At 35.5% G+C, this 13,129-nt stretch overlaps 1 protein-coding gene across 2 annotated transcripts in view; it reads left to right on the top strand.

Moving 5' to 3' along the window:
• si:ch211-186j3.6 (neural-cadherin) overlaps positions 1 to 13,129 on the top strand; it is a 298,085-nt gene that overhangs the window by 244,465 nt on the left and 40,491 nt on the right. For both annotated transcript variants that reach the window (XM_052561240.1, XM_052561239.1), the window contains one exon: positions 7,268 to 7,482. In XM_052561240.1, the coding sequence (XP_052417200.1) occupies positions 7,268 to 7,482 (215 nt within the window). The remainder of the gene's footprint in view (positions 1 to 7,267; positions 7,483 to 13,129) is intronic.

Below are 13,129 nucleotides of genomic sequence, written 5' to 3'. Positions count from 1 at the left end.
AAGTTTATTTATAGAGCACTTTTTTAACACAACAATTGTTCATCAAAGTGCTGTACAAGCATACCCAAAATAAAACAATTTAACACACAGCAAAAAATAACAGATATTAACACAAACAAAATACATAAAACAGCTTTAATACTGAGTTAAATGCCAGAGTATAAAAATAAGATTCAATGCTGGATTTATAAACAGCAAGTGTTTGGGCTGCCTAACATATTTGGGCAAGTTATTTCAAAGCTTTGGACCTGCAACAACAAAAAAAAAAAACTAAAACTAAAACCTTAAAATGTATTCTAAAATGAAAAGGAAGTCAATGAAGAGAAGCCAGTATGTGTGTAATTTGTTCATGCTTGCTGTTAAAAGCTTGCTGTCTTGGGCCGGCAAGAATTGTAGATGGGGGGAGTGAATGTACAGCGACTTCAATACAATGACAGAGGTGCCATTTGGATGGGTAAAATGCAGAGCACGAATTCGAGCATGGGTCACCATACTTGGCTGTATGTCATGCCACTTTCACTTGGAAGACTGGACTCTTGATAATTGCTTCAACTGAAGAAAAAAAGTTTGAAATCCCTGTCCGTTATAACACCCAAGTTTTTAACATTTTGCTTTACAAATAAGATCTAAACCACTCCAGCGCAGTTCGCCTATCCCCAACACAATGCTCCAACCAAAAAACAAGGATGTTATGGTCAGTGTTGAATGCAGCCATCAGATCCAGGAGCATGAGGACAGTATAATCACGAGTCAGTAGCTAGTAACAGGTCATTAAAAACTTTCGACAGGCCGTTTCTGTGCTGTGGAGGGATTTAAAACCAGACTGAAACACTTCCTGCAAACCACGTTGACTTAAGAAGGATTGCAATTGAGTAAAAAAAAAACTTCTCTAATATTTTGGAAGGAATGGAAGTTTTGAGAGAGGTCTAAAGTTATCAAGAATCAAGGTATCTGAATTAGATTTCTTAATCAATGGTTTCACTATTACATGTTTAAACTTTAAACTCCTGAGACAGGACAATAAACTACTAAGGGTTTCAAAAACTTTCTTTAAAAATTGAGAAGGAATGATATCTATGCAGCAGGCAGACGGTTTCATTTTAGCTAAGATGTCTCTCAAAAAAGAAAGAGAGACAGGCTCAAACTGGTCAAAACCAACAGAGCCCAAAGCAGTAATAGATGTATCAGCAGAGGGAAGTGAAATGTGTGCTCTTAACAACAGCAATCTTGTCAACAAAAAAATTCTAAATGTTTTCACACATCTCAAGAGAGGACCCCAAACAAGTTGATTAAGGAGTATTCAAAGCAGAATGAATAGTACTGAAAAGAACACAAGGCTTGTGTGACTTGTTAATATCGGAGAAATATGTTTCAGTTTTAACAGTATTTTGATTTTTGTGCAAACCATCCTTTAAAATATCGGAAGACACCGGCAGCCTATCTTTTTTCCACCTGCGTTCAGCTCTCCTACACTCTTGTCTTACAGTATGAGTGGTGTCATTAATGGTGTCCAAGGAAAGTGGCTATAACAATCCTTTCAATTAAAATCTGACAAAGTGTATTATAGGCTAGGGTATTTTAGTTTTCCAAAAAGAGGACAGTGGGTGCAGGAGGCGGGTGGTTAAAGTAGCACAATGAATGAGATATTATTGCAATGACCATATCCCAAAAAAAAAAAAAAAAAAAAAAAAAAACTAAAATATGTAATTTCCATACCTAAAATACATATTTTACAATATTTTAAATATTGACAATAAACACAGCCTAAAAGCCTTCTTACTAGTGGCTATATTTTACAAATCTTAACATCTAGCACAGTTTTTTCATGGGTAGAATGCAAATTTCAGTGTAAATGTATTGCAATATTTAAAACCTCTAACCCATGGGAAAAGAAATCAACCCATTACAGCAGTTTAAAAGTAACCCAATTCCATGGAATTGGCTTGACAACCCCGCATCCAACACGAGCTGCAGGAGTCAGATTTGACTGATCATAGTTCACGAGCTCGCCTTACAGATAATAAAGCAAGGTGAATGGCTTAGGCTATTTATAGAGGTTCTCTCTCGAGCTGATAGGAAAGATGTGCAATTGCTGATGATGAACTGGCCAGGTTAATTATCTGAACATGCTTTTACTGAACTTTGTTAATAAAACATAATGTTGAGAGGAGAGATGGCCAACAGGATCATGCTTTGCTGCTCAACAGATCCTGAGCTCATGACAAATATCTGATCTTGTACGATGTGCTCTCTTTATACAGAGTGTGTGTGATCATGAAATCAGAAATTAAAGTTAACAGCGAGCACTCATTCAAAAAACGATTTAAATACTCTGCATATTGGTAGCGGCTCCCTGGTGCGCAAAAGGAGAGGAAAGTTTGCGGGAGCGGGCAGGATTGGACACAAAAATCAGGGGAGTAGAACATTGCGGAAGCGGGCAGTAATGGTCAGCAATTTAGCCAGAGGGCACAATGAATTGCGACTGTAGAACGGAAAAGCTGAATACCAGACATTTAGGGTGAATTAGATGTAAGTCCCATCAGGGCATGGTGGCAATGGCACATACCAAGTTTTTTAATGATACGCCAATGCGTTCGTAAAATATTGCATTTTATGACAAAATTCAAAATTGGCGATGCCCCAAATATGGCCAACTTGGCATGCTGCACCGAATTTTGAACAGTTTGATTTTTGGCCAAACCATTAAGAAATGATAATGATTTTTTTTTTTTTTTCATATCTCCAGACCACTAGGTGGCTCTGTGCTCAAACACTGCAGGTAGCCTCAGGTCATGCTTGTTATAACACACCAAGTTTGGTATCATTACGCCAAACTGTTGAGAGATACAGTAGCCTCAAATCCATTTTTGCACGTTTTGTGTAGAATTCATTTGCACGTTATTCAACATGAATTGGACAAATCAACTTGAATTCCATAACTTTTTGTCGGTATGGTCTGAAAATGACTGTAAGACTGTGAAAATCGAAGCATCAGTTTAGGAGGAGTTAGAAAAAGTAGGTTTTTCAGAAAATTAAGAATGGCAGAAATTTTTCTACATCATATAGATTCGGCTTGAGCCAAGGAATCAGAGGGAAAAATAATTTTGCCTGTATAGTTCAAAAGTTCTTAACATAAACATGAGTGAAACTTTGGACAGCTGATGGCACTTTCGGTGCTTGGCTCCTAATAAACAAAAATTAATTTAAACACTGGTGTGACACACGATTTGATGAAGTGATTAGTGATGCTTCTTGGCTCTTGGTTTATATTCCTGTAGTGTCAAGGTAGCTCAGCCCACTATGACATACAAATGATCAGAAATCCTCGTAGCACTATGTTAAACATGAAATTTTATCTGATTATTTGTAATTGTGTCGTATTTTGCAGCCGTTTCATGTTCAGTGTGGACAGACAAAATGTTTGCTGCTGGAATTGCTAGACATTGCCAGACATGGCAGTTATAATCAGAAGATAATATAGTTTGACCGTTAGTCTTATAAACACATCCTCGCCTGTCTTTTGACATGGCATGTTGTTTTAGTAAACATGGGAATAGTTTTGATTAGCGCACAATGCAATTAGAGCACTCATGATGCGTTTGATTGCTTTATTGGGTGCACTGACCTGCCTAACTATCTTGCATTGTCTCAACTGTCATAAGTGCACAGAAGCCGTCATCCCATGTCATTTTCCTATCAATCCGGCAATTAGAACTGCAGCTACAAGGGAGACAGTGAAGAGAGAGAGAAAGAAACGAAGAGCAAGAATACAGACACATGGAAGACTGACGGCAATAGACCCATGCATTTTTCAAAGACTATGATTAGATTTGCCAAAGAGGCTCTGAGGCAGGGGATCTGAGGGCACAGCAGTTCTTGGGAGGCAAACCAAGAGAAAGCAATTTGTCATTGATGTTTTTGAGCGAATGATGCTGTTTGTGGGCTGAATCGAGAGCGTGCACAACAGGTGGGGCTGATCTGTCAGAGAGCAGAACAAGAGAGCTGTTGATTACTGTTTGAGTCATACCAATACATATGCATATGAAGTGTATCTTCTTTTATATGGAAATTTTTGATGGCAAAGAGATACACAACATCGGCTTGTATTGTATAGTCTAGTGTGGTTTCTGTTTTATAGAGGATGATGTTTGGGAGGTTACCTTAATGAGAAAATCCTCAAAATAGAGCCTCAAAGTGTCCGTATTATGCTTATTTACAAGCTTACAACTATATTTACATAGTGTTAAGTGCTTGATATTTTTGGGGGATGTTTCGTAACATTTAAGTGAGAAACAACTGGCACTGGGGCACACCATGAAATAAGAAGATCCGACAACAGACAATGATGTTCAAGACAAAGTCTATTTATTCTGAGAGATACAGATTATCAGTCCTTTAAAAATTATTTAATAAATTATGGGGGGAAATAAGGAGGAAACGGAGTGACACCAAAACAAAGATATAATCAAAAAACAGAAACACCCTGATAACTTAACCCCAACCCAACTAATCTAACTACCAAACAGAAAATATAGAAATAAAACCGCAAACTTCAGCGTATCTGAGGCCCAACATAAACTACCCCAATTAATAACAAAAGTAGGGATGCACGATAATTTTTTATGGCCGATTCCAATACCGATTTTTTACAAGCAAACTGTCCGATTCCGATTTTTAACAAGAAACAAGAAACAAGGAAAGTATGCATAACAAAATGTTTATTTTGTATTTAATAGGCCAAAATAGCTTTTAGCTATTGAAAACAATAACCGTAACCATCTGAAATTAACGGCAGTATCTGCACAGTAAGCAGACTACATTTAATACAAACACAGATGATACAGACATGAGCATTTAGCTTTTGTATTTGTATTGGGTTGAAACTACATAGAACTAGCCTTGTGTTAAAAGATTAACTGTAACTACTGTATGTGAAATTGAAGGGAATAACTGCATAGTTCTACATTCTAAACACCACAATCAACACACATTCTATAGAGGTTTCTTAATCAGCATTCAGTATTTTGGTTTTTAAATTTGGTTTAAAAAAAAAAACTCTTTACCAGTAAAACTAAATAAGTATGCTATATAAATACATTATTCTAAAATATTAAAATCAAACAATGTTGGTGCGAATAAAACAAATATGCAAAGTGTTTCATTCATCCAATAAAAAAAAAAAAAAAATAGGGTAATGATTCATATATTTTTTTACTTGAGCCAATGAAAAATAAATAACAATTTTCTCAAGTAAAAAAAATATATAGATGTGAATCATTACCCTACAATTTTTTTAATTGGATAATGAAACACTTTTTCAGTGTACTACAGCAGGTGATTTTTAAATCAAATTAATTCAATGTAATTTTAAGGTAAAATAAAAATAATTATCCTAATGCAGAACTGACGTTTACTTCTGACTTTAAGCGTGTAAGCAAGCTCTGCTTTACAAAAAAAAAAAAAAAATTAAGTTTTGTCACAGTTTAGTCCGTTTCGTTTCTCATCCAACACGCGAAAAGTTGAGCTGAAAATCCCTTCACAGGGCACGGACAGGTACAGTACGCTCACGCAGCTTCAGTGAGCAGGAAATGCTGTTATCTATTACCTAGTTTTGGTAAAATATCCACAAACTAGAAAACCTCAAACCAACAAATAAGTCAGTCAACTAAACAATTCAGAAAATAAACACAAAACACAACTCCAACAATCAAAGAGAAAAATGAACGCGGCTAGCACAAATGGATAGTCGCCCGCTGGCTGGAAAGCAGGACAGCTGACAACGTCACACGAAGCCTGGCCCCCTTTTAAGCGGGTAGGTCCATCCTGATTGGTTCGCTAAGGAACCGAACAGCCAATAACAGAACCTAAGAATTTAGAACAGAAAAACTGGAGAGAGGTAAAGAAAAAAAAAACAGGGAGCAAACAAAAAAATACGAAACATATGAGGAATGTAACATGTTGTCTGCCAATACATCTACATAATTTAAAGTTCAAAATCACATTACTTTTTCATACTTTGTTGCTTTCAGCACCTCTTTTCACACTCTGCTTTGTTTTAGTTCCTTTCTGAAAAGCAGTCTACTCTGATTGGTCAGCTCTCTGACTGGTTTGTTGTGATTGGTAAACCACTTAGACCATGTGTTGGAAATGCCCCTTACCATATGGATCATATCTGTGGTAACTATGGTGTAGGTATAGGAAGTAAATAAGTGGTTTATGGCCTTGAAGCAAAAAATCAGTGTCTGTTAACAGTGATGTAGAAAAATCGCACAAATGACTACAAACAAGGAATTCAAGGCACCTTAATCAATTATCAGCTATAGTCTCACAAAAAAAAAAAAAAAAGATGAAATGTTAAAAAGCATAATATGTGCATAATAATTAAAAGAGATAGTTCACCTAAAATTTTTAATTCTGTCATTTATTACTCACCCTCATCTTGTTCCAAGCCTGTAAGACTGTCGTTCATCTTGGGAATACAAATTAAGATATTTTTGATGAAGTTCAAGCGCTTTCCGTCGCTTTTCGACCGAGATAAATGTAACTGAAATGTTCTCAGATCCAGAATTGTAGTAATGACATAAATAAAATTGTCCATGTGACATCAGTGGTTCTACTGTAATTTTATGAAGATACGAGAAGTCATTTTGTGTGCAAAGAAAACAAAAATAATGACTTTATTCAACAATTCTAATCTTCCATGCCACTCTCCTCACCCATTGTTGAAAGTATAGCTCGACATAAGGGTGAATAATCAATGTCAGAATTTAAGTTTTTGGGTGTACTATGCCTGTAAGATTTGTTTAATACTAGTCAATTGTTAATAATTAACAATTAAGTAATTTGATATGTTCATAGAAAATTGTTGTAAAGGATAATCATCAAATAAGGATAATGAGGAATGCATAGTCTTTGAAGTGCAAGCTAAATTGAGTGAAGAGCATGCAGGCAGTGGTCAGTGAAGCATACCTCAATGTCTGGCTGGTATAGGCTGTATCTGACAGGTTGCATCACTCAGTGACAGAGATAAGGTGGGAGTGGGATACAAAGCCCTGAGAAAAATCTAATTTGTATGTTGGGCGTACCTGAGTCTTTACTCTAGACTTAATAGGATAGTTTGCCCAGAAATTAAAATTGTCATAATTTACTCACTTGCATTCAAAACTTGTATGCTTGGGGTCCAGGTCAGTTCACTAGCACAAGTACAAAACCCGTAAATCATACTGTTTTTAATAAGAGCTTTTGATTTTCTGTGTGCATACCATAGATGCCAGTGCCCGGCTCAGTTTGAGGGACCTGAGTGCCAGCAGACAAAACACAGTTTCCATGGCAACGGCTATGCTTGGTTTCCCCCTATAAGGCCATGCTTCGAGAGCCACCTCTCGCTGGAGTTCATCACAGAGGTGGCAGATGGTTTGCTGCTCTACAGCGGACCCCTCTCCCAGCTTCAGCCATGGGAGCCGGAAGACTTCATGGCCATAGGTAACCTACACACACACACCCACACCACAGGTCAAGAGGCGGGGGAAGGGTATTGTGAATCAGTGTTCAAATTCAAGGCTCTTGGAAAAACAACAATAATAATAAATTAAAATAAAATAAAATACAACTCTCTCTCTCTCTCTCTCTCTATATATATATATATATATATATATATATATATATATATATATATATATATATACAGTGCATATGATGCTTTTTGTCTTGACCTCATTATCATTGAGAAAACCTAATTATAAGATAAAAGATTATTTTATGATGATCAATTAATAAGGTGTACCAAACAATCACTAAGCAAAAATTATTAAATATCTAGCCTAGAGGTGTGTGATGTTGACAAAGAATATGTATACCTCTATATTTGATTTTATCGATAACGATCGATAACCAGACAATATTTTGCCAAGCATGTTGCACTGCAGGACTGCCATGGACAGCTGATTGTATGGTGGTCAGTTCACAGCATTGACAGAAATTAATATTTTCCAACAAGTTTGAAATGCTTTTTACCCTTTATATGCATTTTTACCTTTGTAAAATAGTCAATTACAATAATAAGTCATTGGGGCTGTTAACAACAAATAATAACATTATCAATTTCATGCAATGCAGAGGAAACACAGAAGCTGCATCAGAAGTGGCATTTAGATGCATATACACACTGTTTAATGTAAGACATGAATGCTTTAACCTGCAGTTACAAATGCGTAATTTTAATTTTGAAATGTTGAATACTGATATTTGAAATTATTTAAAAAATATATACATTTTTTTTTAAATGTGTTACATTAAAATGTGAAATTAAAACCACCAGCTGGTTGCAGCGAGTCATTGCGATTAAACATAATCATTTAATTGGTTGATTTATGCAGGAACAAAACAGTTTCATGTTTTTCAAAGATGCAAAACAGTGCTGTGGCTTTGTTTGGAACCATTTTTGTTGGTGAAATAGAGCAAAAAAATAGGCAACATGATGAGAAGTATGTCTCTTAATATTAACTTCTTGTTCATTGAACTGTTGTATAAAATCAATATCACATTTGTGTTTTTTTGCAAAAAAAAAAAAAAAAAACGTGCCACTATTCGCATGATATTGTTTAGCTATATGAAATATCTTTCATGCATTTAGAGTGTTCTAAATGCAGTCTATTATACCGAATCATACAGTGAAAGAACACAATCTAAAATGAGCATTCATTCTAGCTAGTGTTTTGAGCACTCATAACTCCTCTTATAATCAATGAAGCTGTCCATACTCGGTATGATAAATTAATCTTTAACTTACATCCTACGTACATATGTACTTTGTTGCTTATGATGAGGGAATTCACAACTTTCAGTCTTAACAAAACTCGGGGGTTTCAGCGATGACTAATTTGAATGCCTCTGATTGGCAACTGCATTCCTAAGTTTAACAGAATTGTGTGTTATTGGTTATAATGAACAATCCTGAAAAAAACGTGTAAGAATAAAACATGATGTAACATAAGCAGGTCCCTCTGCTCCAGGCATAACAGGGCATTATTTGGATTGTACATGATGACAGAGAAATAAAATAAAATATGAAAAATTACTGTTGTAGATCCGTTCTTCTGTTATGGACTGGTGAGGTACAAATATACAAGGACGAAGGAGAACAACAAAAAGTTATTTTAATTAGAATATTCAGGAGGCAGGTAACTAAATGTACATTAGAACAACAAATAAACATCAACGATAATGGAAAAAGTTTGAAATCAAGCTATTTTGTGCTACTGCAACAAATGTAGCTCACTGTAAAATCAAAAATACAGAGAGTGAGCAAATATGCAACTGATTACAGCGATATGGATTTTTGCACAAGCTCTGCAGTTCAGTACTCCAGTAAAGTCCAGCCATATAACGTTTATTTATTTAGTACTTTATGTAATAGATAGCCTTAAATCAAGCAGCTTTTCAGTATTAAACATCAGTCAGTGTGGCTTTCAGTCAGAATTATAGCTTGATTCTCTGCCATGTCATTTTGTTTGCCAAAATATTTGTTTGTGCAAATTAATTGCACAATTGTTTTTAAATAATGATTTGAAGATATTACCTTAATTTATTTGTTAGAATATGTATAACTCAATATTTTAATTAACTACAAAGATGGATAATTAAAAAGTCTACTCATTAATCGACGATTAGTTGATTAATTGTTCTAATAATTGTTAGATTAATCAAATTAATAGTTTGTTGCAGCCTTAATCACAAGCTGAACCTCTGCCACATCTGCTTTCATCTCACAGTAGGGCTACACCTAGAGAGAAGGGAAAGAAAAAAGTGTTGATAAATATGTTTTTTTTTTAGACAGAAAGAGATGAAGAGACTCCTTCGTGTCTCTCCAGCAGGATTTAGTGTTTCTAATAAAAAAAGTTTTATTGCTGTAACATTTTCTTACTCAGGGGAGATCTGCTATCATCTAACAAACTAAACATAGAGAACAAGATAAAACATACCACATTATTTCTGTTTGTTTGCGTATGTGTATCATAAATTCTGCAGTTTCACTATGCTGGTGGCTTGTGTGTGCAGCGGTATGAGCTCATTAGGGGTTAACGAAGGCACTCATTATATCAGTAAAGGCTTATTTGTCATTAATCTGGGAGAATGATTGCAATGGGGTATACACATTTAGAGTTTTAATGAACTCACAGATCTTCCTACGTGCCAAGCATTCATTCATAAGAGAGCTTGTGCTCTTGATCGGATCACTGATGTGTTGGCAAATGTTGATAATCAGCTGATAAAGCTGTATGCGAGTGTTATCAATAACTCTCTATTCTAATTATATATATATACACTTGTCCCTTTTAGGCACTCATTCATTTGCTTCTGGTTTTCTTAAAAAAATAAAAATAATAATAAACTAACACTAGCTTTCTATCGTTTTTGTATTCTATCTATTTTCTTTTCATTTATTATACAGTTAACAAAAGCAAAAAAAAAAGACCTTGAACACTAGCTTGCTCTATTCTTGTTCTATTCTATCTGTTTTCTTTTTATCTATAATATTATATTATAATAAAAAAATAAAAACCTTGCTACGTGTACTGCATTAAGCTAACTGAGACTTGTTGTAGCACTTGTATATCATTTCTCTTTTGTTGATTTTGATTGCCTCCATTGTCCTCATTGATAAAAGTGTCTGCTAAATGACTAAATGAAAATGTAATGTAATCAGTATAGGGTGAGACGGAGAACATATGGAGAGAACGAGAGGGAAGGATGGCAATCAGTGGATCTGAGGTGAGAAAAAGAGAGTGACAGGGAGTGAAAGATGAAGATTAAGTGAAGGGTTCAACTGTGGACAGGGTTTCACGGTGGCTTCAGAAACAAAGAGTGCTGAAGTGGTGGAGATCTGCCTGAGCTTCAGGTTTAGTTTAGTATTAGGGTGAGCGTGATAGTCGAGTGCTTCCTTCAGCTGTGGCAGAACTGCCGCTCAGCCAGGGATCTCTGGATATCTGTCATAACTGGTCCTTGATCCCATTGACTAGACTTGATGAATGATGACACACACACACACTTACACCGGCTGTGAGCGGTGCAATGCTGGATGTGATGTAGCGAGACGAGTCCCTGGTAGTAAACGAATGCCCCATTCTATTTATGACGTATTGCAAACCTCTTGCACTACTTTTGACATAAGGGACAAAATGGTCACTTTTCAACTGTCGCTTTGACACATACAGTGTAGATAGCCTCAAACAAGAGAAGTCCCACCTGGTGTAGACACGGTGTTAAAAATAAAGTGGGTTTTCATAACAATGCAGTAGAAGAACAATTGTGGGATTTTCCAGAGAATCTTTCTGTGAACAGTTAATTAAATAATCTTTTTGTGAATAATATTTTAACCTGTTGATCCTTGCCCTTGGTCACTTTACCTTTGTTTACATTCACTAGGCAACTGCTCACAAATGTTACGAATGTTTTGAAATGTCTCTAAGTTTAGTTTATGTATCCAGTCTCTGTTTTATGATAGAAATGCTTTAGCTATTTTCAAAATAGTGCGGTAGTTTTACTCATAGTATGCAAAGAGTGTCATCGGATCTTGAAATGCATAACCTATCATTCACTGTGTAGACAGCCAGCCAGGGCCATTGTAGTAAAATATTGATAAAACTTTAATGTGATTTATACACAGTGTAGGATTTGAGTTTGTATGGAAAAACATAATGTATTTTTGAAGGCTGATTGCTGTCTGAATCGCCTATCAATGTAGCATTTGTTTTTGTTGCGAACTTGCAATCTGGACCTTTTAACGTTATGAAATAGTTAAGGATAGTGAATAGTTTTTTTCTGGATTCTTTTATGAATAAAAAGTTTAAAAGAACAGCATTTATTTAAAATTAAAATCTTTTTTCTAACAATATTAGTCTTTACTATCACTTCTATCCATTTAACACATCCTAGCTGAAGTATTCAATACTTTGGGTAGTTCAGCCAAAAAATAAAATAAATAAATAAATAAAATAGTTTTTTACTCATTTACTCACTCATTTTGTTACTCAATTTACCTTTATACCATTTTAAACCCTTAAGAAGTAAATTTTTGGAGCACAAATAGTAATATCTCAATGTCAGGGTGAGTAAATAAGAAGTTAATAAATAGGTCAAATAAATTAGGATTCAATTTGTTTTGGTGAACCATCCATTTAAAGTTAATAAACTGACAGTGAAACTAGCTCAACATTATTATTTTTTTGCAGTACATATAAACGTTTTAATCTATGAATTAACATGAATGTATAATGAGCTAATATGAATTAACAGTATATTTATAAATTAACATTAAGATTGTATGTCATATAATAGAAACACATTTTTATGTATATTCAAATCTGAAATAAAAATAATTTCCACTGAAGACACAGTTCTGTTATCTTGTTTGGTTTGCGAAGTGGAGTTTTTTCAGTTCCTAGTTCGCAGGTTCCAGGAGCACTGCAGAGGTGACCTTTCCCCAACTTCTGCTGTAGACATGTACAGATTGGATATAAACTGGGCACTGGCTGTGGAACCAGCACTAGAAAAGAGGAAAGAGAGAGAGAGAGAGAGAGAGAATGGTTGGATGGGTCTATTGAGGACATGCAGCAAACAGAGAGGAAATCTGAAAGAGGAGAGATGGAAACAGAGAAACAGTCTAGTATAGAGCTAGAGAGAGAGGGAGGAAGAGTGAGGAAAGAGAAACAGATTAAATAGATAAAAGAAGTGCAGATTTGAAGGAGCTGCTGAGGAGAAACAGTAAGTGGCGCAGCTCAGACATGAATTAAACGGAAAAAGAAGTTCATGTCTGGGTGAGAGACGAAGATGGTGTATGAACGGAAAAGGTGGAACGAAGGAAGAAAGCGGGAGATGAATAATGATGAATGGCAGTGCAGAAGACAGCGGAACAAGTGTAACCACAGTGTGAGTGTCCACGCATTAGTCTTTCTCTCCAGTCCTTCTCGCCTTCACTCTATCAAACCTTATTACTTACTGCTGTTCTTCACTGTGGCCTATTAAACCTTATCATTGGACTGCTGCCTGCCAGTTTGCGCCTCTGCTCTTCTTGTTAAAGACACTCATGACACTGATACTACAATGCAGCTGCATAGTGTACACACACCCA

The sequence above is a fragment of the Carassius gibelio genome, chromosome B7 (assembly GCF_023724105.1).
Source record: "Carassius gibelio isolate Cgi1373 ecotype wild population from Czech Republic chromosome B7, carGib1.2-hapl.c, whole genome shotgun sequence".
In the NCBI taxonomy this organism is placed as follows: domain Eukaryota; kingdom Metazoa; phylum Chordata; class Actinopteri; order Cypriniformes; family Cyprinidae; genus Carassius; species Carassius gibelio.
Note: the sequence above shows the minus strand (reverse complement) of the source record. Positions and strands in the feature narration are given on the sequence as shown.